The 27,268-nt window shown below is 53.0% G+C and overlaps 1 protein-coding gene across 2 annotated transcripts in view; it reads left to right on the top strand.

The window, feature by feature from the left end:
• Positions 1–25,966, top strand: part of ZnT35C (solute carrier family 30 member 3) — a 40,414-nt gene extending 14,448 nt beyond the window's left edge. The window contains exons 3-10 of one of the 2 annotated variants that reach the window (XM_037223941.1): positions 50–198; positions 13,168–13,275; positions 13,715–13,861; positions 14,937–15,090; positions 23,538–23,703; positions 24,012–24,117; positions 24,384–24,518; positions 25,627–25,966. In XM_037223941.1, the coding sequence (XP_037079836.1) occupies positions 50–198; positions 13,168–13,275; positions 13,715–13,861; positions 14,937–15,090; positions 23,538–23,703; positions 24,012–24,117; positions 24,384–24,518; positions 25,627–25,790 (1,129 nt within the window). In that variant the 3' untranslated portion in view covers positions 25,791–25,966. Of the gene's footprint in view, positions 1–49; positions 199–12,921; positions 12,948–13,167; positions 13,276–13,714; positions 13,862–14,936; positions 15,091–23,537; positions 23,704–24,011; positions 24,118–24,383; positions 24,519–25,626 lie in introns of those variants that run through there. The other variant, XM_037223943.1, reaches the window with a different exon arrangement.
• Positions 25,967–27,268: the final 1,302 nt, after the last annotated feature.

The following is a 27,268-nucleotide window of genomic DNA, read 5'->3' as shown; positions in this document are numbered from 1 at the left end:
GGCCGTGCTGACATCGGCTGACATCGGCTAACGCCGCCCCGCCCCGCAGAACGGACGGCGGCTACAGCACGTTCGACCCGGCCGACGACGCCATCGACGCGCGGCGCATCGTTTACTGCCTGCACGGCGACGAGCTGACGGCCTGCGAGCAAGGATGCTCTCAGGAGCGCATCGACGAGCTCCAGCGGCTCCGGCAAGGTGAGCCCCGCGAGCCGGCGCCGAACACGGCTGCGGCGGCCTCGGCTCTCTGGAGAGTTCGGCGACGTGCGGCGGTGCGCGGTTGTGCTCAGCCGTGGGTCCTCCCTGACGGTCACGAGCCCGTCGGTGTGTGATATGTTCCAGGGTGTGTTGGTGCCGTGCTGCTCCGCATTTGAGAGGTAACGGACAGTGATAGGATTTCTTAGCTATGTAAAATATTAGCGCTAGGTGAGTGCAGGCTAGTTGAAATCGTGCTCTGCTTTGCAACGGTGCCGAATACGGCATGAAGCTTACACCTTACCATGTGTCAGCAATTGTTTTTTTCCGCAATTGCGTGGAAATACCCATTGTCCCAAATTAATCGGTCCACACGGGGGCATTTCATGCATCAGGCACAGGAACATGCCTTATGCATCGTGTATGCATGGCGCTCGACCGTATTCGTGGTCATTGATGGAATGCCCGAGAGTAACCCCTTCATGCGTCCTTAACAATATTGCCGGCATGGACATTTAGCCGTTTTAAAGTACTGCTACGTGAAATATGCTGTAACGTGGCACAATGTGTTTATTATTCACGTGTAAATATTCCGGGTTCTTATGTTACTGAAGCAATTACATTTAAAACAAAGTTGTGTCTTAACTGAGCTTTACACTGGGCGCAGTTACAGGAAACGCATGCGGACGCGTCTGAAATACGCATGAGGACGCGTTAAAAATGGCGCGTCACCACACGTTTTTGGTGCGAATGTTTTTTTTGTTTTGTTTTGTTTTGTTTGGTCCACGTTTGCATGGGTTTAGACAGTGCACGCCCGTGTTCGGGAAAGTTGGACACGGTTTTCCTTTTGAAGCGTCCAGACGCGATTGGAAGGGTCAAATGGAACTTCGGCGAATGTGGCGTGGAAAATTCAATAGCGGTGCAGCGATCTCGAAGCGTTGGTTTGGTCACGTTTTACGTGCTATTGTTAGCTGCCATGGGTGTACAATGTGGAATATGCGGCGTGCTGCTGGTCAGAACTTTAGCAGGTCCCAGAAGTATACACCTAAGGAGAGCCCGACATTCAACAGGTGGTACTGGCACTCGGTAACTTGCGTTTTGCCTGTCAGGTTTGAGGTGATCCGCGCTATCAGTTCATCAAGCCATGCATGAATCAGTCTGCCTGCTGTGGCATGGCTGCGAATCTTCACGTCGCGTTGCGCCCATGGATCTGCTCCCCATATTCGTCCCTTGTTAAAGGGAGTGTCCCACGTTTGGGATATATTTCAAGAAACACTCTAGTGAAACCTGGGGACCAATTACGTCTATAATGGCACTGGGTAGTGCCACTGCAGCACCTTCAAGACATGCATGGATATTGATTATAAATAAAGTCAGGTACAAATTACGCTTTCAACGCTCTGTAACAACACTTCACTTATTTCCTGCAGTTTTTACTATCGCCGTCGTTATGACAACCGCCGTAGCACCTCCATTGGTACGAACAAAAGAGCGCTTGTGATTGGCCCAGCGAGCGGCAAGGGCCTCTTACCGAGAAATGCATTGGTTTGAGTTTGAACCGGTGCGCGTCACTATGGGCGATGTGATGCTCCTATTGGCAAAGCGAAAGTGCGCCTCGAAAAGAGCCACTAGTAAACGCCAAGGAAAAAATAAAAGCCAGAGCATAGCGTTTCGTTGAATTCGCGAGGTAATAGCTTTATGTTTGCATATATGTTTTGTCTAAACAGTGTCTCAAACTTGCGTAGCATTTATTAAACAAACATTTTGACAAAGTGGTGTGTTGCGAACATTCAAGCATACACGCGTTAGAAAATGTTAGACATGTGAAATGTATTACTTCCATAGTGGTGAGCAGGGAGTCCAATTATATTTCTTCCTAGGCGTGGGTATTTCAAATCGACATTCAGCTATTAGAGGGACTCAAGGAAACTGGTATAACTGATCAAATCGCAGCGTCTGATCTCACAATAAGTGAAAAAACAAAATGGTAGCATACTTCCTTTGAGGGGAGTGCCTGAAATGAATGAAAGATATTGAAGCTAGCCGCAGGTTTGATTCAGTACACAAACTTATAAATATAAGTGCACTTTGAATCGGAAGGGACTGATCTAGACTACAAAATTTCTCTTTTTGGTAAATATGGTCCTCAAAACGTTATTGCTTGATTGTGTCACAAAAGCTTTGCGTGACGTTCAGGAACCGCCAAACAAGCCGTACGAAAGTGCCACTTGAAGTACTTAAAACTCGTCGAGAGATGTCAGTACGGGCTTGAAGTGTTCGCTGAACCAAATATTATTAGGTATTCGTGCTTTGGCCCATTGTCGTAGTGTCCCTGCGTATTTGTTCGTGAGTTTAAGATGCTCACGCTTATTCACATGCTCGGTTATGGTGTCGTTCTTAGTTATTCAACTTAAATATTACTTTCGTGATAACTAGCAAGTGAAGAAATCATGTTCAAATTCTAGCATTATGTGACAAAAAACTTGATTCGTGATTAAATTTGCACAGCTTGCTCAACAATGCTTGAGAGCCAAAAAAAGTTCACTTTATTTGGAAATCGGGCTCACGGACGCCAGATATGAACGACCGGACGATAATAGTCTCCCTGGTCTTGAATGCCGCCTGGCCTCTGGGTGGCGGGATTTCATTGACGTTGCTATGGCGTCATGCATGCCTGAATGATCTTGGAATAGTCCGCGCGAAAAAATCTGCATATCTTCGCGGGCGTGTAGATCAGAAGCTGGATAGTCCTAGATCTTCGGAAGGAGGGAGCTGGGAACTGCACTGAATGATCTTTAAAATGGCTACGTCAGCTCAAAACCCCATACAAAAGTGGAACACTCCTTCTTACCATTCCGCTCTGGTCCAAGCTCTTCTCGAAGCGGGCCGTCGACTTCCGAGGAAGCCAAGCATCAGAATATAGGCTCCATCCGTAGTGGTCAGTATCTGGAGAGTGGGTGTAGTAATCTTTCAGAGAGAGGCAAGGGTTAATGATGACTTAGACAAGACCTAAGATGACTTTCGCCAAGTGCAAACATGCATGACTGTCTGTGCAAGGGACACGCCAGCTTCCTGATTCTTGTGTATTATGGCAACCCGTAATACACAAGAAACCACCCTGAAAGCCTCTCTGATAAACCAAACCACTCACGCCAACCATCAGAAATAAAATCCAGAACCACGCCAGCCCAGAACTGCGCAGTACCTCCGCCGGCGGATCCTGGCCAGGCCGGAGCCAGTAATGTTCCAGAACAATTTAACAACGCTTCTCTCCGCTGGCTGGCCTATAGCCTTGGCTTGCAGCCCCGCAATCATACCGCACGACCTCACCACTCATGCTCCTCGATCCACCGCTGTTAGTGGGGACAGTTACCCGTGGTAAGCTATGGTACCGTAAATGTGAAGAAACGTGAACAAACTCCCTCCAGTAGACAACGACTGTCAAACGCCTGTCATCACTGCTACTCACACTTGCTTGAGATTGTTCACATCATATAACGACAAGCCCGGGGCGATACATGGCAAGCCATATCGGTATCGCCGTAGCGCGCGACATTCGCAACGTTGACTGCTACCTGACAAACCCGACAGCTGCGAACGGTCAACTTGCGACGCAGGCCGCGTTTGGGAAAACTCTGGTCATCTATGTTCCTGACGCAGGAGGACATGGGTCCGCACGGGTTATGTTTATGCGTAACCGCGTCCGGTGTGGAACCTGCTTTACCCGCAGGCAAAATTGCAATAAGTCACGCTGGGCAGAAACAAAATGAATTGTGAACGCTCAGGTCCCTGCAGCGTTTGGGTGCTTCACAATATTTAGCACAACTTCACATTCGTGACTAAGGACAAAATGTGGGAGCGAAAGCTCATTTGTTAAGCACTGATGGGGTGGCAATGAGGTACTGGTCCGCTGTGGTATCTGGAGGCCAGTAGCCATCATTGACAGTAATTGCCTGGTTTATTTATATTAACTGCCTCGCGGCTAGACCGCAGTAACGTCACTGTAGTGACGTCAGTCCAGCCCCGGGGTGAGTCTCTCTTGAGCTGTGTCATATCCATGACAGAAGTGGGTGCCCATATGCGAAGCAGAGGTTCCTGGTACACCCGGGATGTTCGGTTTTGTCGTATCGGGGTCCTCCGAGCGCTGTCAGACCGGAGACAGTCGCTTCAGCTGATAGGGAGCTGATAGGCCGGGCAGTTGTTTGTGAACGACAGAGATAACGGAAGCGGAGAGCAGCAGTCCCTGGCTAGCGAAAGCCAGCGCAGGGTTTTCTGACAAGAGGACAACCCGAGCAAAGATACACGGGTCCAAGCATAGTCAGTGGCTTGCGTAAGCATGCGCTGGAATACGGGAACTAAATTCAATGGTTGAGCGATAGGTAGCCGTAAACCCAGTATCTCAGTTAACTCATCCCCCAACTTCTGATTTAAATTAATTGAATTAAACCGTGTGGTTTGAATGACGCAAATAATCGTCCCGCTAGTATGCACAAGGCTGAGCGGTCCCGATATTTTCCCTGAGTTCCAACTTTCGCGGTCATGTTCCGGAACTGCCAGAACTTTTAAATTGACCGTTATTGTTTTTTTGTGAATCGCTTGGTAAATGTCAGTCGTAAAGGGAATGTTTTAACTTAAATGTCGGTAATAAAAGATCGAGGCATGACTACAGCCTACGCTGGACCCAGTCATGCTGTTGGTAGCATTACGTTTGCAGACGTGCGGGAGTTAGCACGACTTTTCAAACGAGGGAATCCGGGCTTTTTGCGTAATATTACTCATGACAGTTCATGCAGCCAGTCGCCGACCGGCAGCGGCGTTGGCGACCAGGCCGTCGCCGCTTGCTGTCGCCGCTCCTGGCCACGCACGTGTGCTACTCCAATACACACAGAACAGCACCAAAGGACTACCATGCCATGCCCCGGCGGCCACCGGCATAACGGGCGCCGTAGCTGGCGAAGCGTGGCAAACGTAACGTGGCTGCATCGTCACGGTACCTTCTGTTATCATTGCGCACCAAGATGGATAATGCAAACGAAGGAAGCAGATCACGGCGTCACAGCCAACGTCGGCTAACATCGGCTCACCCGACCGAGTTTAGTTGATAGCACTTCGGCTCCGCGGCGTACTTTTCGTACTAGCTCATGGGTTCATAAGCTGCATGCTCTGTCGTCTGAAAGATGCACCACCCACACTACGCGGGCGAGTCAACGAGAACTGGCGCCATAACCTGGTTTCTTTTGTCGCCATTCATCGAATTGCCAAGCAGTGTGTCACTAACCGACCAGAAATCCCATGGTGTACTGGGTCAACATTTCTGTGTACGTTACGCCGCGGATTTTCCGAGTCACCAGCGAGTGGGGCGGTGTCAGTAGCGCAGTTCATGACGCGTGTCGGCCGGGACCATTCGCTCATGCTTTTGAATGCCGACGGGCCGCAATCGTACGTCACGATTTCTGACGAAATATCTGCAATTTTGCGGAGATTTATCGATGTAGGCCGCGCGATGCAGTAGTTCCCTTGCGAACAGTCTCCCGTGAACATGTGCGATAGAATGCCCACCTAAACCCGAAGTATACTCACTTGAAACGGCCATGTTACGCCTTTAATTAGAAGCTGCCAAGGATCGAAGGAAACCGAACTTCTGGCACATAACTATGACTCCAGGCCATTTCTTGTATCCAATCATAGCTGTCCCACTGTATTTTATTCTAGCCGTAGTCCGTAGTTCTTGTGTGCCCGGTGCCAGGTAGTGCTCTTCAGAACCAAGTTACGCCGTGAACCCGCCGCATTTAAGGTCACGAGCAGGAGAGTTTTAGGCCCTTGTGAGGTTATGCCTGTGAACTTTTTTGAGCCTGTGATGCTCTTTCAGCTCAAAACCCTAAATGGCTATGGGAGATTTCCTTTAATGACGTCGCTCTGAAATGAGGACTGGGGCTTTGCCCTTCCCTTTTTGGAAATTGCAGTAAAATGGTCGTTGTCAGCCTGGAGATCGCTCTCGACGAGTGTGCGGCGGGGGGGGGGCGTCCAAAATCCCGGAGCCCCGGGCCGTTAGGGCCCTGGTAAGCGTAAAAGGGTCCACCCTCCCACACCTACTCCCAATTTTAGAACACCTCGGCCCAGGGTTACTTAATGTTGAGAAAGCCCCATTGATCCCGATTTTTTTCAGAAGAGAGCTTTTTGTGATGTACTAGCGCGCAGACCCTGTGGCCATTAGAAGTCTGTTGCACTTTTTGACGAGCCGAAGATACATGACATTTTGTATTAAGCTTAAGCATTTGTCGTCGTCGGGGATGATTATCTGGTGTGTCTAAACTTAGCATTTTTTGCACCTCTTTTGCGCCTTCTTGTGCACCAAACCATTTCGAACGTTATTAGGTCGTCTATTGGTATAATTCACCTTTCCAACGCGGCCCAGAGCAAAGCACCAGTATTTTTCCACGCCGAAGATACGTGAACATCTGGCCAAAAACATGTTTATCAGCAGCACCCTTCCGGAAAGCAAAATGCCGTGCAAAGTTTCCAGACCAGAGCTGAATCGTCTTCGGGTGTCATTAGCATATACAAGAAGCTCGTAGCACATCACAGTTCTGCGTGACCGTACCATTCTCCTGCTTGGACCACCTCACCCTTGCGCGTCATTATGCATTTCAGCAAGGCTCTGGTACTGCCTGACTCGCACTGGGATAACAAGACCTTGTTTGGACTTTTCCATCCAATTGGAAGTTTTTCTTCGCGATAAGCGCCCCGAAAAGAAGCCGTCTATGAGGCAATCTGGACTCACTGGACTCCCGCTTTGGATTCCCGGAGACCTCATAAAGAACTCCTCGGAATCCCAGATTCAAGGCAAATGGCCTATGATGCTTTCCGAAACCTGGGGGGGGGGGGGGGGGAGGGGGTACCTATAGGACTTCCAGCAATGCCCTAGGCGTCCAGTGGGTTTTTGAGCAGCCAGAGACAAATCAGTCGCTGGAAAGCTCCATGGTGGCCAGAATGACCCATCTACTAGAATGACCTATCATGACCCACTAGACAGGCCTCTGAGCAGGAATAAAAATATGGAGAGGGAGCCTGGGACGTTTCCTCGACCACTGGGCGTCCAGAGGGCCCCTGAGCGATGCGAGCGGCCCACGAACGGCCAGAATGTCCCATGAACATCCCGAGGAGGTGCCAAAAGCGCACATGAACAGATACAATGACCCCGAGTGTACCTGAGTAGCCAGATGAGCACTTAGGTGGGCCCTGAGTAGCCAGATGAGCACTTAGACAGCCAGAAGAGCCCCTGAGCAGTTAATTACACGTGTCCATTTGCGACCGGAGGGGCCCGGACGGTCGGTTAAGCCCCTGAACAGTCACGGGAAACACCACTGGCCGGAACCTCCGCACTGCCCAGAGGAGTCCTCTGGGGTCAGAAGTAGCTGAAACAGCCCATGAGCGACCTTGGGTACACGGAGGTCCCCAGGGGCGCAGTCAGATATTTGGTAAGGAGTGCACAGGGTTGACAAGCCCCCCCCCCCCCCGATGTTGACAAGCCCTCCAAATAAAAATCACTGCATATGGCTCACATAAATGCGAGGGGCATGATTTTCCTCGTTTCGTTATTCTCTTTACCTTTTTGACATAAACAGAAGCCAGAAGTCGCCGGAAGATGCAATACTGTTTGTATTTTGAAGCCCATTAATGGAAGGAGCCAGGTGTTAAACGACTGCGTGGAATCAAGTGCTGGTGCTGTTCACTTTGCAATGGCTCAGTGGACTTTCTAAAACGATAACACTCCGGGGCTTTGTGGTCTTTGACAGAATTTTTGTGGGTGAGTACAGATATATTTAGAACCCCGTGAGCCCCTAAACGCACTTTGTGAGTGAAAATGGAGTCAACATTTTCCGTTGATATGGTTAGCTCATGTTCGTCTGGACCTGTTCAACCCGCGATCAAAATCGAGGAGCGGAAACGTCATCTAAGATGGTTTGAACGTGCGCGCTCTTGGTATTGAGACAAAACCCGACGCCGGGCGGTGCAGTCTCCGTAGGCCGTGCGGCGTCGGCCTAGCGGCTAACACTAGGCAGCGGCTATCAGCGGCACAACAACGATGGCGTGTCTCAAAAAGGTTTCTTTGAACGTGCAAGACGTCAATTGGAACGTTCCAAAGATTCAGTTCGGGGGTATATTTCAACTGTGTGATCTTAAGGATCGATGATAGTTGCGAATTAATACTAGCAGTACCTCTAACTGGTTCTGAAGTCTGGTTGTGATAATGGAAGTGTAAATGTTGAAATGTCGTGTTTTTCTTTGGTGTTGCTGTTACTGCCAAGCTGTTAAGATGACAACCTCAAAATTTTACAGGTGAAATATACAGCGCAGTGCTATGCTTTAACATTGCAAATTGACTTTGATGAACGTTCGGAGGCATTATTTTACGACGTCGGTCTCACGCTTCCGTCAGCCGCCGCCGCCTAACGTTACCTGCAGCGGCCGATCCCGCGTCCGTCAGCCGCCGCCGCCTAACGTTACCTGCAGCGGCCGATCCCGCGTCCGTCAGCCGCCGCCTAACGTTACCTGCAGCGGCCGATCCCGTTCGGTTGGACGCAAACTGCAATCTCGACCATCAGCGTTCTAGCTCCTAAGATTACGAGCACGCTGGCTCAGAACCCTTTTATGTAAGATGTTTACCCAGTGGATTCTGTGGCAAGACGGGCGAAATCAGGCAAGCATAGGCTGGTTTGATCTTATTTCTACCCGCCCTGTCGACTGCTGAAGACATCCATTACCTTTTCCGAGGAGGGGGCATGTGGGGGGGGGGGGGGGGGGAGGAACACTAGAGCACATTATCCTTCCCGGTCAGAGGCTTATGTCCAGCGCCGGCTGCGCACCGGCTACCATTCTGACGACACGGGTAGGGGTAGCCTGGCCATCCAGATACTTCTGGAGGGGTTCCTCATACCTTGGTCCCCTCCCTGACGCTCAAGGCCCTCTAACCCAGGTAGTTTATCCCGGATCGACGCAGGGGGGCCTTCGTGGGCGCAGAAAGGTCCATTATCGCCACAGGGGTTCCATAATTGGCAAATAGGCTTCATCTCGGCGAAGGGACTTCTGGCTGAAAGGGATTGGAGGGCCCCCGCTGGGTGTGGTGGCCCCTGGCTGACGCGGCCTTTCATTTCATTTTCAGAGGACCCCGATCAACGCAGGAGTCCCCTGGCATTCTAGGTTCCGCCCATGTTCCTGTTCAGCAAATGTTCCACTGGCCGACTTGGGGCTGCCTGCAGACGCAGGAACCTCGGCTACTCACTGTGTGCTGTGACCGACGCAGGGTTTAAGGGGCTCCGAACAATGCAAATATCGGGCACTCGCCTTATCCATACTCATGGACTGGCCCACAAGACTCAGACCGACACAGAGCCGACTGTTCGGTATTGTGGTGCCTGACCGATACAGAGGCCCTTATCGACTCAGCGGGCCCTCGATCCGCGCAAGAGGCCCTCTGATTGGCATCTGAGGCCTTGGCACTGCGGACCCTGCCCCTCAACACAACCTCCAGTCAGCCCTTCGGGCCCCTCGAACACTGCCCCCGGCCAACTCGGGGCCCCAATCATCGACTCCGAAGGGTCCTTCGGACCACTCGTCGGGTCGCCTCGAACATTTCCCTTGGCGGCCACGGGGCCAGTTACCTATGCAGGGCCCCCTGTTAGACACGTTGGGCATCCGACAGACAAAGGGGCCCTCATTTAGCCAGGCGCCCCAACCAACGTAAATCGCAGGCCCCGGTCTTGTTTTTGTTTGCGAAATGGGTCCACAGGTCCAAACCGACGCGCAGCCGACTGTTCGGTGCTGGTGGTGCCTGGCCGACACAGAGGCCCTCATCGACCCAGGGGCCCCCGGTCAGTGCAAAGGGCCCTCTGACTGGCATTCCGGCCTTGTGGTCCTCAAACCTGGCCCCTTATCGCCGGGCCCCTCTTTGACCCCACTCAAACACTGTCCCTGCCCGACCCGAGACCCCCTGCCAAAACAGGATCCGCTGGGATGCGCTCCGGCCTCCTCAAACTGAGTGCCACTCATGACACTGTGTTGGCATGGCATGGGTGCCCCAGTTGTAGCCACAGTGGACCAGGCGACCAGGAAGTCCCCACTGAGCGGCCAGAGGGGGCCACAAGTGTACAAGATGGATCTTACGGGATGCCGGAGGCTGCTGTGGTATTGTCTGAACTTCTGTTCGGCAATTTGTTGCTACACGGTGCGAGCTGAAAAGAGCCCTCCTATGGGTTCCTGGTCGCCCTCCCCCCTCCCCCACAAGGCCAGACCCAGAAGATTCCTGAGTTAAGACTAGGGGACCTAATATATTTCTCGATGGGGTGGGGGGGGGGGGGGGGCTGACGGGCCTTTCCGTCCCATTTCGGGTTGCCTGTCGGCTATCGTTTTGACGACACGTGGGCCGGGGCCCATGGTCGATACGGAGGCCCTACGAGGGATACATGATAAACTGGTCTCCTCCCCGACGCTGAAGGTTCTCTGACCGAAATTGTTGACCCTGGATCGACGCAGGCGCCCCTCAGCGACGTAAAAGGTATATCGGTCCCATCCAGGTTCTTGACGTGGCGGGTTCGATAAATGGCACAGGGTTCCCAGTTCGACGTATTTGAGGCATAGATGAAACGGGCGGAGGGCCTAATACAGGCCCTTCCATTGCTTCACTGTGGCTTCTTTCGTAACTCTTTTGTTGTGAGAGGGCCCCGACCAACGCAAGATACCTTATGCCATTCAGGGTTTCATCCTTTCTCCCTCAACAGTCAGAGGAGAACCCCATTGGCCAAGGGGTCCTCTATAGCCCAAATAGCGGTAACTTAAACGGCCCATGAGCGGTCAGAGGAGCCGTTAACACACATGGCCTTGAGCAGGCCATGCGACTCCTGAGTCGCCAAAGAGCTCTTCGGGAGTCGCGAGGTCCTCTTTTAGTCTGAGGCGGCTTTAAAAAGTAGCTATACGTACGTAAAAGTCGCTACGGAGTGCCCTAAGTAGCTACAAAGGCATCGTGCCACTGGCAGCCAGAAAGAGACCACTGAATAGCGTGGGGGGGGGGGGGCAAATTACCACATAAGGTCCAGTGAGCATCAAGAGAGAGTTGTTTGTTACAGTCTGGACGTTAATTCTTTCAAAGAAGCTTTTTGAGTGTGTCTCTTAAGTACGCTCATTTTTCTGGGAGATGGGTGAGCCGGGTAGAATCCTTCAATGTGCCCTTGGAACCCCAGATTTCCGATTTTCTGCGGCCGGGGGGTCTAGCCCCTCTTCCCCCGACATTCACAGGAATTCCAGCCCTGATATTGGTGATATGTTTGTAGTGCACCAGCAGTTCTGGCACATTTTCACTGCATTTTACTGCATTTCATTGGGGCAGTATTTTGTTCATAGTATTTGTATCATATTTTATCGCATATCATATTTTTTGTTCATATGTATTTGGGCTCAAAAGAGCATCGAGAGACCTCAAGTCAGCTTTGCGGGGAGAGGGGGGGGGGGGGGCTCAGGCCCCTTAAAGTACGCAAAGTGACACCCCTGGCCTTTGGTTTTAGCTAATATTACTCTGGAGTGCCACGTTTAGCACAAGTTATCTGTCATGGCATTCGGCTCTATGAAAGGATGGAAAATGCATAGTTTTCAAACGTTAATGTCCTGTTCTTTTATAGATGCAAACCGCCCAGCAAGGAGCCTGGTCATCGGTTGTTCATCCGGAGGCAGCGGATTAGTGGGCAGGGGTAGCTCCCCCAACTTTGGGCAACGTTTAACATTAACTCTATGACGGGCCCTGGAAGGCAACAAAGTACAAATCACGCCTGCCCCACTTCCAGACGTTTCGTCGCTACTGCTTCTTTCCGGGAAAAAAATTGCACCATACAATACACCGCACAACACAACAATCGTCCCCGCGAAGAAATGGATGCCGGCTTGAGAAAGCACGACCTTGGATGTTGGATATTACTTTTACTCTTAATTGAGCCGCCCATGTCAGCCGTCGTTATGTCTGCCTCAGCGTCCCCCGCCGCCCATGTCAGCCGGTGAAACGGTTGGTGAGAGCTGCCTTAAAATGCTGAAATCCGCCGCAGTGACTACCTGATTCGCGGCTAAACCTAGATGGAAAGTTTGAGTCCCACAAAATTACAAAACGCTGAATTTGGGAATAATAGACTCAACATGCACATGACAACCCAGAGTGTTTTATTTTCATGGAAAGGGCAGATTTTAAAGATCATAAAGGTCTTGCAATCACGTAAAGAGGCAGCGGCATGCCAACGACTTGACAAATAGGTCGTGCACTGGGATTTTCAGTTGTAATCTGTCGCCTAGATGCCAGATCTTTGCTCAAGTTGTTGAAGTACATGGCCTACTCCGTATGAGCACAAACAACACTATGGAGTTACGGCATTGTCTTACCGCGCACCACTTGGACTGCACTTGAGATACCAGCACGCCTTATGTTTATATCTAGCGTAAGCGTCCGTAAGTACAGCCTTGGATCGGTGATCCAATCTGTGTGACGCCGCCGATAGCGCCTGCCAGTGAAGGCGTTTGTCGAAATGGAGTGGGTCGGCGCGTCCCGGTACTACTTCAGCCCGTATCGCGCGGGGGCAAGGCACCACTTGCCGTCTTCAAACACGCGCATGCGCGGGCGCGAAATGGGATGATGCCGCCGCCCGCGTTCGTTCCGCTGCCGTGAGGTTTCGTGCCGTGCGGTGGCAGGGCCGGATTACAGGCGCGCTCGGAAGTAGGTACGTCCTGATAAACACACTACAGATGCAATTCAAACGTCAATGATGTGGCGTGTACATGGAATCAGCATTGACTGGTACTGTTGTGTTGTCTTTCAATAACAGATTAGTATTGTTAGCACCTGTGGTGTGTTTGTCCGCAAAATGTTGCCGGAGACTGCAAATCATGACAATTTTGTAGAGCGGCGGTCTTGATTGCCGCTCTGTCCGACTCCGACAGATCCGCACTGTCACGTGTCGCGCACTGCTGGGATGAACCAGGCGGCGCGCAAGAAGCTGATCGTGGCCAGCGTACTCTGCCTCTTCTTCATGGTGGCTGAGATCGTCGGTGAGTCTCGGCTCGGTTTGAGCCGTCCGATCGCTCGCCCCCGCTCAAGTTATCACAGAACTGTCCGCTTCCACGTCCGAAAAATGCTGACTATCAATCGTTATGCTACCGTTGACACCAGACACAGACATAGAAACACTAGATTATTAGCACGGGCAGATTTCAAAGTTGCGCGCTCTATGCAGAATTGTGAAATACTTCCGAATCTTGCGGACAGGATTTCGGACGCATCTTACTAACTCCACTTGCCTCTTATCTGCGCAAGTGGATCGCCACTCAAAGCCGTAATTTAAGCGCTTAAATGTTTAGAGTGATGCAGGACGTGTGCGCACGAAAGGCTCGGAGAACTGCATCAGTATCCGGTCAGCACGCCGCGTTGTGCGTCTGCGTGCTGGCGGCGTGCCGTTGTGACTGACCGCTGGACGTGCGCCCGGACCAGGCGGCTACCTCTCCAACTCGATCGCCATCGCTACGGACGCGGCCCACCTGCTGGCCGACTTCGCCAGCTTCATGATCTCGCTGTTCTCGCTGTGGATCGCGTCGCGGCCGGCCACTTCCCGCATGAGCTTCGGCTGGCACAGGGCAGGTCAGACCCCCCCCCCGCTCGGTGGGGGCCCAGGGGGAGAGGGAGGGGGGGGGGGGCAGACGGTCTCGTCTGGTGTGGCGCTCTGCTCCACCGTTTGTCTCCCCCGAGCGGACGCTGCAGTACATGCGGCCATGAGCGGGGCAGGGCTGGCTGTGGCTTTCTGCTGCACGCCTCCGCCATCCGGCGGCCGTTGTTTGTTGACGGACTTCTGCCGACTGCGGGACTGCGTAATGTTTGTCCGGGGGAGGGGGGGGGGGAGTTGAGTGCATCCTACTGGCCGTGAACGCACTGTGCGGTGGCCATTCTGCGTGTATGTTGCTGCATGTGTTGTGTCTTGACTCGTGCCGCGTTCTCCGATTCGCACGTCTGCACTGATTGTGTTTCGTGGATTGCGTTCCGTTCAATGAAATGTTCTGCTCCTGGCGTTTGCTCAAAGTACGACCTGCCACAAACACCTCTACACCTCTACGCCACAAAATGTATGCTTTGGCTGTGTAGCGATTCTGCTTATTAGTCCCTGCAACCAGCGTTCAAAAATGCATGCAATAGGGGTGTGCAGGATGTAAATGTGAACGTTTGTTCTGATGCTCTGCGATGCCACCTCGAATCCAGACACCAGGGCCCGACTCCCCATGGACTTACGACCCATGCCCCCCCCCCTTCCCCCCCCCCCTTCTCCTATTGAGGTGGCGTCACAACTTCATGTCAATGAAGACTGCCTTTAATTTCAAATAGGGAAATATTAGAATCAGCTGATTCAATCCTATGGAAACTTATAACACGCAGGAATGGCGCACTTGAATATCATTCGAATAATAGTTATTTGAATAAGATGTAGCCGGGGTGTAATAGCATAAACAAATATCGATACTCGCTACCCACGAGACTAATTGTTGAAACACTGCCGATAAGCCACGTCCATTTCACACCCGACCTGTCCATGCCAATTTAGAAACATGACAGATACTTCACCATTATGTAACCGATGTCCTACTGAATGCCATTTGTGTTTGCCGGTCCGGTCTGTGGTGCGCAGCCTGTGTGACTGGAGCGCCGGCGGTGCGGTGTCTTGCAGAGGTGATGGGCGCTCTGGTCTCCGTGCTGCTCATCTGGGTGGTGACTGGCGTGCTGGTCTACATGGCCATCCAGCGTGTCATCTATCGCAACTTCGAACTCAATGCCGTCATCATGCTCATCACGTCCGGCCTGGGCGTCTTGGTCAACATCATGTGCGTACGCAGCGTAGGAGGGGAAGGCACAGTAGGGAGAGAGCGCGGGGCACTGTGAGAGAGCGCGGGGACACTGTGTCGGTCTGTGTGTCTGTGCAGCTGAGTTGGCAGCTACACAGCAGGCCCAAAGCGGTTGCCACCGTACTCAGCTACACAGTAGGCCCACGGCGGTTGCCACCGTACTCAGCTACACAGCGGGCCCACGGCGGCCGCCACCGTACTCAGCTACACAGTAGGCCCACGGCGGCCGCCACCGTACTCAGCTACACAGCGGGCCCACGGCGGCCGCCACCGTACTCAGCTACACAGTAGGCCGACGGCGGCCGCCACTGTACTCAGCTACACAGTAGGCCGACGGCGGCCGCCACTGTACTCAGCTACACAGTAGGCCGACGGCGGCCGCCACTGTACTCAGCTACACAGTAGGCCGACGGCGGCCGCCACCGTACTCAGCTACACAGTAGGCCGACGGCGGCCGCCACGTACTCAGCTACAGCGGGCCGACGGCGGCCGCCACCGTACTCAGCTACACAGTAGGCCGACGGCGGCCGCCACCGTACTCAGCTACACAGTAGGCCGACGGCGGCCGCCACTGTACTCAGCTACACAGTAGGCCGACGGCGGCCGCCACCGTACTCAGCTACACAGTAGGCCGACGGCGGCCGCCACTGTACTCAGCTACACAGCGGGCCCACGGCGGCCGCCACCGTACTCAGCTACACAGTAGGCCGACGGCGGCCGCCACTGTACTCAGCTACACAGTAGGCCGACGGCGGCCGCCACTGTACTCAGCTACACAGTAGGCCGACGGCGGCCGCCACTGTACTCAGCTACACAGTAGGCCGACGGCGGCCGCCACTGTACTCAGCTACACAGTAGGCCGACGGCGGCCGCCACTGTACTCAGCTACACAGTAGGCCGACGGCGGCCGCCACTGTACTCAGCTACACAGTAGGCCGACGGCGGCCGCCACTGTACTCAGCTACACAGTAGGCCGACGGCGGCCGCCACTGTACTCAGCTGCACAGGAGCGTGCGCAAAATATTATTACCTTAAAGAAAGTCAGCGTTTAAGGTGCCCCGGGTGTCCTGTGCCCGCGAATAAGGCCCAGACGCGGTGTATCGAGCCGTGGCCTGCCCGTAAGCGTGCGTTACATCAATTAGGACGGCGGGTGCTGGCGGTTCCTCTTTATTGTTATACGAGGTGGCGTGTTCTAATAGTGAGGTGCATCTCGGGGGAAAATGTGCTAAGCATCCTGTTGTAGGGCCTGTTCTCACTCCTTCGTGTCGTGTCCTGATTTCATAATTTTGAACCATTTTATTTCTCGTATTATGTCATGGAAGCACGATTTTTGCATTCTGAAATGTCAACAGGTTGTCGTATTTTTCGGCGGTTTGGTTGTGGCGTCGGTTGGGTGGGCTTTATGACAACAATTCAGTTCAGATGGTTTTCATTCTGGTCGAGTTTAGTCCGATCTAGTAAGAGCCATTCGACGCTTTCAGCCCCATGTTTTCATCTTTTGATTGTATTCAATCGTGTGCATCTGGTTTTGCAGTTTCCTGCCCGCTCTTTTCATAAAGTTGGCTTAGTTTCAATTCGAATTGATCCAATGTTAGCATTTTCGTGTGGTGCATACACGTGCACTGTTTTACTGGTTGGAGAGATTGGGCTGATCAAAAGTGAGTAATATGTATTTGTCCCAGAACAAGACAGACATTCCGAGAGAAAAAAAATGCCGCTTTCGTGCCACGTGCACAGAACTGTGGAAAAACATGCATCCATGTGTTACTTCGTCTTCATCGTTACGTTCAGTCGACCTCGTCGTAATCTCATGGCGAACACTGCCGCCATATGTAAGAGCATCACGATCATGTTACCATATCTGAGTACATGTGCCGTCCCACAAATCTTTGTGTTGAAACCAGAGTTAAACGAATCATTTCAATTCTAAGAGCGTACATCTGATAACAGAAGACATTGTCACATGAATTGGGTTAAAATGGTTCAACCTCGAGACTGGATTGTCCGCAGCGCCCGCCACTGCTGTCAGAGTGAGGGAAGGCAGGTGACGCCATACAGCCTCAGCAGCCGAGCGCGTCGTACAGCCCCAATGGCGACGAGATGGTTAAACTTTCTATGCATCTATCTAAACTGTCACGTTAATAAGCACAGTGGCATCAAGGGCGAATGGGCCCATTTTAAGTAAACAAACTCATTGGTGTCCTAGAACCAGCAGAAATATATGATTCTTCGGAGCAGTTTTTTAACTCACGAAATCCCAACACGCAAAATGTTCAGCGCTTTCGTTTCCTTTTTCATCTTAGCTTTACAGTACTGCAACAATGCTTCTGGTCAAATCGAAGATAAGAAATAGATCGGGAGAGGGGAGAGTGCCGCAACTTTCTACACATTTAACTTAACAATTTTTTGGTACGTACAATGCCTTTAAAGTTGAAGTTATTCAGTGTGCGCGCTGTTCTGATCCTGAATGTATTACGCTCCGCCCTGAGCTAAACATGCGACGTCACGCTGGGCTGTCCAAACAATCGTCGCTTCCGCCTGGAGGTGCTGCCGGGACAGGCACGACGGCCGGGGTCTCGGCCGTTCCTGAACTATGCGTGTGGTCGGGAGGCGGCCGCGATGCGCCGGCGGGCTCAGTCACCCTGCCGATGGCGTGCCTCGAAGCTCACTGAGAACACGCCACCTGGCAGGCTGCGTAGATGGAAACGCGTTACACCCCAGCCCATGCCTTGCGCGGGTGAGCGTGACGCGTACCCGAGCGGATGTCCTCTGATCTCATCATAAGACCGCTTCAGCTGTATTTCTGAGAGCCGTTTTGCCAGTAGAATACGTCAGACTACTGGCTGCTGCTGAAAGCTGGTGTTGAAATAAGCTTTCGCGTCACGAAACGCGACATAATTAAAAAATTGTCATGCGTGGAAGATATGTAATTGCTATGATCAACTTTATATGATATACCGGGTTGATTGGTGTGATTATGGATCGCCAAAGATGGATCATTGGCTATTGTGTCTAAATCAGTGCATACTCGTTCATTTTATGGCTGTCTGTCTGTTGCCGGGTACTTAGTCCATGCTAAATGCGCACAAAAATATGCAAAGGAGATAAGAGTTGGCGGGGTGGGGGACAGGACAAGATAAAAGACATAAGGCGTTAGCAGCGCTCATATTTGTTTTGAATACGGAGCCTCAAGGGAGCACGGCTCAAAGTTCAATATGGCGAGTTTTGAGCGGACCGTTTGTTGATAGCAAGCTTGCTGCAATATCCCAGTGGAGTGCACATTGAAAGACGGGTGCACCAAGTTATAGTGGCAGCGTGTGGCACACAAATATGGGTGTAGGGGAAAATGACAGCAAATGTAATCGTTCACCTATGCGACGATTATACGCATTCCAGCGTTGATTTCCACACTTGTTTCGAATCTCCTGCGTCCACTGCTGATCCGGCACACTTTTTTGTTTAATTGGAGCGCTCGATCGATTCGGAACATTTGTAATAGCTCCACTGTCTTGTCTCTGCATCAGCCACTGGTTCCAAATTTCTTGCAGACATCCGTTAAGGCCCACGAAAGCCTCAAAGAAAACTCCGAAGCCGGAGGATTTTGTGTCGCCTGCACCACGTGGAATAACCTGCGGTGGCTGTTCAAAGTCAGGACCTGCTGGAGACCCTCCTGCAAGGTCTCTTGGTAACGACTACAGGGTTGGCTTTGAACTCATTGTGCCGCAGACCACATGTAAAGCAGCGGGTGAGGCTGCCCTTAACTGCTGCGTTCCGTCAGCTGCGCCTGGACAAGCCAACTTCCCCAAGTTGTATATTCTGTTCGCGGAATGTTTCACCGGCTTGCCTTGTGCCTGGACCGCTCGGATAAGTTCAGCATAAGCCTGCAGGCGGTCCATCTTTCTTCCAAGGCGAGAAGCTAACGCTGTCTTCATCGCGGTGTATTCGAACCTAGAGTTCATTGATAAGGACACAAAAGCACCGGAAGCGTCATCTTCAAGGAGACTCAATGGTTCTTATATTCGTTTTCCTTCTCCGTCGTACTGCTGCGTCTGTGCCCCGAAGCGGGCCAATCACGTTTCCCATTTTCTGGATCCGGAAGGCTTGCGTGCTCTTCCTAAAGGCGAGATTTTTGGGCCCATTTTCGTAGAGCGCACCGCTCTAGCAAATTTAAGAAGGTGCCAATCAGTCACTCAGCTCCCCGCTCAGCTTTTCCCGACTCTACGTGGCTAAGTACGTTCCGGGAAAAGGCTTTCCTAACAGGTCCTACTGAGCGCGCCAAAATGTTGGAATTGCTCTTTATTCGCCTTTTGCAAAGATGGTTAATCCATAACTATTTATATCATGTACGTCTGAACTTGAGTAAACAAATACCTGACCTCGCTCTCCGCTTGCCACATCGTGATTCACTGACCGGGCACCAGGGCCACGATAACTGATGCCAAACGCCGTCTGCAAGTTGCAACTTGTGACGTCATAGGTAAGTGCGTCATGACAGTTCCTGCGGCTTGGAGCACAGTCGCTCGTGTATGACGTGGGCACTTGTGACGTCGTAGGTGGCAGCTCAGGTAGGTGCTTTGCTAGTGGGGTACGCAGCCCAGGTCACCCGCGCGGCCGCTGCGGGGCACAGAGTCGTGGTCTTTTCTTGCGACGGAACCGGCCGACCCGGCGCCACGCCATTACCGCGATACTGCCGGCCGGCGGCGCGGCGGCGCGGCGGCGCGTGACGCTCACCGCACCGCAGCACCAGCAGGGGCTGCGTCAGACCGAAGCGTTTGGTTGCCACCGTCTCACCTTGATGCCATTACACTCCACCTTAACCAGTCGAGTATACACCACCATCCCCGATCTGGACACAACTTGATCTGTCGGGTCCGCTCGTGCTCTGATAACGATTTTTTTTAAATTAAGACCTCTGCACCCAGCCGTGTTCCGTTGACGAGCACGTAGGAAATGGCGTAGTGGTAAAAATGCGCTAACTCAAACGCTGATAACTGTACACCCATACCACAGCTTTCTGTCGCAATACGTCACGCAAATAATACAATGTCCTAATAGGCGATATCAAACTAACTAAAATACTGTATCACTATTGGGTTACTATGCTTTTTTCAAATATATAAACGCAATTTCCCAAGTCGATGACATCTGCGAATCGTTAGGAACCTCAGTTTACGGAAATCGCCGTTGAATTTATGTCGGTTACTGTCAATAGAAATGGTAAGACTCGCTACACACTATCACAGTGAGGATGCGACTATAGCCCATGGCCGGGTGGACCGGACCGGTGCGGCGTGGCGCGACGCTGCCGGCCGGCCCCGTGTGCCACCCAGCCACTGCAGGCCGGTCGGGCCCCATGTGCCACCCAGCCACTGCAGGTCGGCCGGCCGGCCCCGTGTGCCACCCAGCCACTGCAGGTCGGTCGGCCGGCCCCGTGTGCCACCCAGCCACTGCAGGTCGGTCGGCCGGCCCCGTGTGCCACCCAGCCACTGCAGGCCGGTCGGCCGGCCCCGTGTGCCACCCAGCCACTGCAGGCCGGTCGGCCGGCCCCGTGTGCCACCCAGCCACTGCAGGCCGGTCGGCCGGCCCCGTGTGCCACCCAGCCACTGCAGGCCGGTCGGTCGGCCCCGTGTGCCACCCAGCCACTGCAGGCCGGTCGGCCGGCTCCGTGTGCCACCCAGCCACTGCAGGTCGGTCGGTCGGCCCCGTGTGCCACCCAGCCACTGCAGGTCGGTCGGCCGGCCCCGTGTGCCACCCAGCCACTGCAGGTCGGTCGGCTCGCGCTGATGCCATCAACAGTTGACGGCGCCTCCCGCTCGAATCCAGAAAAAATTTATCTGACGGTTTTAGTCGTTGTTTGAAAAATGATAGCGTCGTGGCTATCATTCGTCTGCCCCAGACCCAATGAAATCGACCGTTTCAGCTGGGGCTTACTTGGCGGGGTGAGCTTTCTCTGGATAGATAGTCTTACGCGCAGTGATTATGAGACGTTCATGCCTTTCAAAAGGGAGGGTTTGAGTTAACCTGTTGAACCTGAAGCTTAAAACGGCCAGTTTAGGGCTACGACCTGCGATCAAAAGATTTAGTGTTCGCCACTGTTTGGTTCTGGGACTTGTATCAGTCAGTGACAGTCTATGCCCAGAAGGTTGAAAACAAATTCCTGAAGAAGGATTCTGAGGTCATGGGTCTGCCTCATTCGGGCTTGTCGACCAAGCCGGATCCTTACCGGCCAGGCCCATCGAGCCTGCTCCCACAGTCGTGCACGTCAAAAGTAGAGGATCCGGTACAGCCAGAGTCCAGGCTCAGGGCCAGTCGTCGGACCTCTGAACAACCAAGAGCCGTTTCAGGAGTGAAGCTGGATCTTCATCATCGTTCACAGAACTGCCAACGACTGCAGTTGTTATTGCAGTTAATCAGGTTGCACAATTACCTGTGGTGCCTCTGGAGCCATCAGAACTCCGTCGGTCATTCGATTTTTTCTCGCTGTCCTGATTTATGTAAGTAGTGCCAAACCTGGGAGCAGTTGTATGAATTTAAACGGGAACAGGGTAAGAATCTGTGGTTAGTTCCGCACGATGTGGACGGATGGTTAAATTTTGTGCCTAAGATCTGTCGTCATTTTTTGTATTCGTAAAATTCATATATTGGCGTGGTTCCCTGTCTTCTTCCTCGAGGTCAATTCCATATGATGCTGAAGGTCGTTCCCCGCTTTTTGCTTTCGCCTACTCCATCTTGTCTCGTCCCCTTTGTATTCACTGACTCGGTTTAAGATTACATTGAAAATAACACTTGTTCAGGAAGAAACTTTAATTAAGCGTGTCCTTATTACCAGTGATGTGACATCTATCCGATTGGTATATCCGTGGGCTTTATTTTTCATGATGTTTATGCTGATATTTTGGCACGAAATTGGTGACGTGCCTGCTTTTTCCGTGGCGACAAAGATTCACCAACTTTTCAACGATGACTGTAATAGAAAAGAGCACGCGATAACATAATCAGCAGCAAATTTTTAGTCCAGGGAACAGTTCTTTTTAAAACCTCCTTATGATAGGGATGTGGAGACCAGCAGCCAGTTCATCGGTTCTGATTGGCTTATGATAGGGATTTGGAGACCAGCAGCCAGTTGACCTGTTCCGATTGGCTTATGACAGCGGTATGGAGACCAGCAGCCAGTTGACCTGTTCCGATTGGCTTATGACAGCGGTATGGAGACCAGCAGCCAGTTCACCTGTTCCGATTGGCTTATGACAGCGGTATGGAGACCAGCAGCCAGTTGACCTGTTCCGATTGGCTTATGACAGCGGTATGGGGACCAGCAGCCAGTTGACCTGTTCCGATTGGCCTATGACAGCGGTATGGGGACCAGCAGCCAGTTCACGTGTTCCGATTGGCTTCCCTACGATGGTAGTCATGATGACATTCAGATCCTTCTCGGCGATCAGACTGCTTGGAGGGTTCTTGGGTGAACTCAGCAGTTTTGTGGACGATGATGAAAATCGAGATGTGCTATGGGCTATGATCGCACCTGCACTATGCGAGTGCGCAGTGAGTCGCAGCTTTTCTATTAATTCGGTTGATGATGATTCAGCGTACCTTAATATTGTTACTCAAGGCTCTGCATTGGCAGCATAGTAGCGGTTTTCAATCGAATAATATGCTATGATTGCGGCAGTTGACAAAAATGCGCATGTTTTGCATGCGCATTTTTGTCATGCCATTTTGTGACGTCCTCACCAACGAAGAACGGCTGGGCGCAACGGTCTGAAAATTTCAAAGCCGTGATCGGAGCAGAAGATAGCTTATTTTTGTAGATCAAATCTTGTCCAGATGTGAGATAGTGTTATGCAAAATTGTACTTTTAGCAGTTGAGTTTGCGTGGAATGAGCCCAATGAGTCAAGGCTGCGTCTGACCGTGACCAGTGGTTACCATGGTCTCACCACCGGCTGCGTCTGACCGGACCAGTGGTTACCATGGTCTCACCACCGGTTGCGTCTGACCGTGACCAGTGGTTACCATGGTCTCACCACCGGCTGCGTCTGACCGTGCCCAGTGGTTACCATGGTCTCACCACCGGCTGCGTCTGACCGTGACCAGTGGTTACCATGGTCTCACCACCGGCTGCGTCTGACCGTGACCAGTGGTTACCATGGTCTCACCACCGGTTGCGTCTGACCGTGACCAGTGGTTACCATGGTCTCACCACCGGCTGCGTCTGACCGTGCCCAGTGGTTACCATGGTCTCACCACCGGCTGCGTCTGACCGTGACCAGTGGTTACCATGGTCTCACCACCGGCTGCGTCTGACCGTGACCAGTGGTTACCATGGTCTCACCACCGGTTGCGTCTGACCGTGACACGCAATGTCTGCCACCGCGCCAGCAAGGACCACGTCTGAGCGTGTATCGCTGTTGTCGCCTGCCTGCAGTATGGGCTGCACGCTGCACCAGCACGGCCACTCCCACGGCGGCGGATCGGCTCACTCGCACGGTGGCGGTGACAACATCAACGTCCGCGCCGCCTTCATCCACGTGATCGGCGACTTCCTGCAGAGCATCGGCGTCTTCATCGCCGCGCTTGTCATCTACTTCAAGGTGTGTGTGCCCGTCCTTGAGCGGAAGGTGGTGTGGGAAGACAGGCGACTTGTACCCCACCCTTATGCTCACACGCTGGGCATTGGACTAGTTCGCCCATTCGTGTCATCAGAAATGTTGTGTTCACGAGTCGTCAACTATCGGTGTCGTCGCTGCTCATTACTGTCCTATGAGCTGGCTGATATTATTAAAAGCGCGTCGGAAACGCCCGTGGTGCGTGCGGTGCCCGTGCCAGCGACGTGTCGGCGGTCGGCGGCTCAGCACCGCGTGCGGCGCCCCGCCGACCGGATGTGACCCCTCGTTTTTAGCCCGGCTGGATCCTGGTGGACCCGATCTGCACGTTTGTGTTCAGCGTGTTCGTCCTGGGCACGACGCTGACCATCCTGAAGGACACCATCAACGTGTTGATGGAAGGTGGGAGGACGGCTGCCACCTGTGGTGCTCCACGTGGGTCTGGTCTGGTGATGCCTCCGTGATGAGGTCGCTCTATAGCGATGTCATAGTGCATGTGCATCGCAACAATGTGTTGTCTGACGGTCACCTGCGCAGTCACTGCGACTGAGGTGGAGGGTGGGAAATCTGCCTCCGGGATCATGCCTCGGAAAATCATGCACGACAATCTCCGAGTCTGTACATCGCCCTACATCGCGTCCCTTTCAGAGATGACTCGTCGTCCGCAGGCATCCCGAAAGGGATAGACATAGATGACCTGCAGACCATTCTGGAGCACATCCCGGGCGTGGTGAAAGTGCACAACCTGCGCGTCTGGTCCCTCAGCATGGACAAGCCGGCCCTCTCGGCCCACATCGTCATAGGTAGGTCCGCTGTCGTCTGGTCCCTCAGCATGGACAAGCCGCCCCTCTCGGCCCACATTGTCATCGGTAAGGTCCTCTGTCGTCTGATCCCTCAGCATGGACAAGCCGGCCCTCTCGGCCCACATTGTCAGCGGTAAGGTCTGCTGTCGTCTGGTCCCTCAGCATGGACAAGCCGGCCCTCTCAGCCCACATCGTCATAGGTAGGTCCGCTGTCGTCTGGTCCCTTAGCATGGACAAGCCGGCCCTCTGGGCCCATATTGTCATCGCTCAGGTCTGCTGTCATTTGGTCCCTTAGCATGAACAATGCTAAGGGACCAAATGACAAATGCTAAGGTCTATCGGCCCACATCGTCATCGGTTGGATCTGCTGTCGCCTGCTATCGCCACTGCCTACACACATCTCCAGCTCCTTTCAGCATGCCCGATTTCTGAGATGAAACACGGCAGATCTTTAACAAAAACGTCAATACTATGGTGCGGTTTTATCTGGACTCTTCAGTATTTCATTGCTTAATCTCTCGATTCTTGGGCATCAAAAACGAATATAAAATCAGACCGAAGTCCGTAGCACGGGCACCCTCCGTGTGTTGGGACAGGAGACATTCGGAACGTTACGCGTCAAAGTGAACATGGGAATATGACTCTGGGCCGTCCCAGCAGCACAGCGGTACGCTGTCGCATCTGTGCTCTGACGGTGGGCCTGTCGGCTGTGTGGTGCTGGTGTCCGTGCTGTATCGGTGGTGTGCTGCTGCTGTTGTGTTCTGACGGTGGTTCCGTGAGCAGTGCGGTTCTGGTATCCGTGCTATATCGGTGGTGCGCTTTGGTCGTTGTGTTCTGACGGTGGTTCTGTCAGCAGCATGGTGCTGGTGTCCGTACCGTATCGCTGGTGCGCTGAAGCTGTTGTGTTCTGACGGTGGGCCTGTCGGCAGTGCGGTGCTGGTGTCCGTGCTGTGTTGGTGGTGCGCTGCAGCTGTCGTGTTCTGACAGTGGGCCTGTCGGCAGTGCAGTGCTGCGTCCGTCCACGGACGGTGCTTCGATGCAGGCGTCCGAGTTCTAAACGTGCCACGCGGCCCGTGTTCGTGTTCTGACGGTGCGCCGACGGCGGCAGGTCTGGGCGTGCAGCCGCAGGAGGTGCTGGGCCAGGCCACGCTGCTGGTGCGCGCCAAACACGACTTCTACGAAATGACGCTGCAGATCGAGGAGTACCACGAGAAGATGCAGGACTGTGACCAATGTCTGGGGCCGGCCGGCCGGCGGGCAGAGCCGTGCTGAAACAGCCGACCTCGGTTTGCCGGACCGAGCCGTGCTGGGTCATACGGAGCCGTCCTGGGCCTATCCCCGTCCTGCCGAGCTGGCCTTCGGTTCTGTGGCGCTGCGGGTGCTGCGCTGCTGTACTGTGCCTTGCGATGGGTCGGCCACCGACGGTGCCGAGCGGGGGGGGGGGGGGGGGGGGCGTGACTGCTGTAGCGCGCTCTGCCCACTACACGAATACGTACATATCGTTAGCATAACACTGGCCGAGTCTCCCAGCACGGTGCTGCCTAGAAATTCTGGCAGTTTAAAGATGTGTTGCTATGTGACGAGCGGCTGGTGTGCTGGCTTATCACGTCTTTCGTGCAAGTGATCAGTCGGATAGGAGCTTCGATCTTGGACGGTGGGATGCGCACTCTGCTTCAGCATGCACCGCGTCTTTTGCCAGCACCGCGCGCCGGGCGCGTCTGTCGGTCGCCGACATCTGGCGTAAACCATTTATACAATATCATTTGCTCTAAGTTTTGTTGGAACGTTTACGTACCGGATGGTGCTTCGCTGTGCGGACGTAAACGTGGGATGTTGAAGCGCAGGTTCGCCGTCGACATGCGCACGCGAAGACTTTGGACTAACAGTTATCTTGCCAGGGCCCGTCAAGGCAAGGGCCCGCCTTGCAGACAATATATGTATATCGACAATAGTTTAATCAATTCAACGTGCCAATGTTATTCTTCACGCCGCACATATGCAGCGTATAAAGTGGCGCTATCTGCTTATTGTGGGATCTTTTTTGCACACCTTTTTCCTTTCCTTGGAATTCGTTCGAGAAGTTTTGAGTTGAACATGGGCCGAGTACTGAATGAGTGTACTGCAGTGTTAATAATCCCTATTCCGTACTGGGGCCAAAATGTCGCAGATGAAGGGTAACGAAAGAGCGGACTGTTTGTTCAAAGAAACTTACCATAAGAATGAAAACATGTCGCGATTTTGCACACATGCGCTTTCAAAATGGTTCGGCGGTAGGTGCGGACGCTTTCAATAGAGTGTTAAGCGCCTGTAGTTCGTGTGGTCACGGTTGGTGCAATCTGGTAAAGGCATACTGCTGCGCGGAAATGAACGCGTTAGACTCGCGTTAGATTAGCGTTAGATCGCACCAGATCAGATAATCACGTCTGGCATGCAATCACAAACAGATGGCTGGTGGAGTCCATCGATTGACCTGGCATGTACTGGCTAGCTGGTGACCGATGGGTAATGCAGGGACAAGATTGGATAGTGTTCTCTGTAGAATGCACTGCCGCCGCCCTGCCTCGGCTCCAGGCTATATGTTCTGCCGTCTTTGGGAGGTGTCTTCTGTGCCTGCTGCCAGCCGCGTTTTGAGGCTGTGAGGCGCGCGTGGTTATCCGGACGAAATTCGATTAATTTTCCATTCGATGACTAGCCGGTATGTGAATCAGTGATTTCGGTCCGGTGCTGTGATGTCAACGAGCCAGGTTTGC

This window comes from Pollicipes pollicipes, unplaced genomic scaffold, assembly GCF_011947565.3.
Source record: "Pollicipes pollicipes isolate AB1234 unplaced genomic scaffold, Ppol_2.1 Scaffold_4881;HRSCAF=5763_pilon_pilon_pilon, whole genome shotgun sequence".
Lineage (NCBI taxonomy): Eukaryota > Metazoa > Arthropoda > Thecostraca > Pollicipedomorpha > Pollicipedidae > Pollicipes > Pollicipes pollicipes.
The sequence above is the reverse complement of the archived record's forward strand: the minus strand, read 5'-3'. Positions and strand labels throughout refer to the sequence as shown.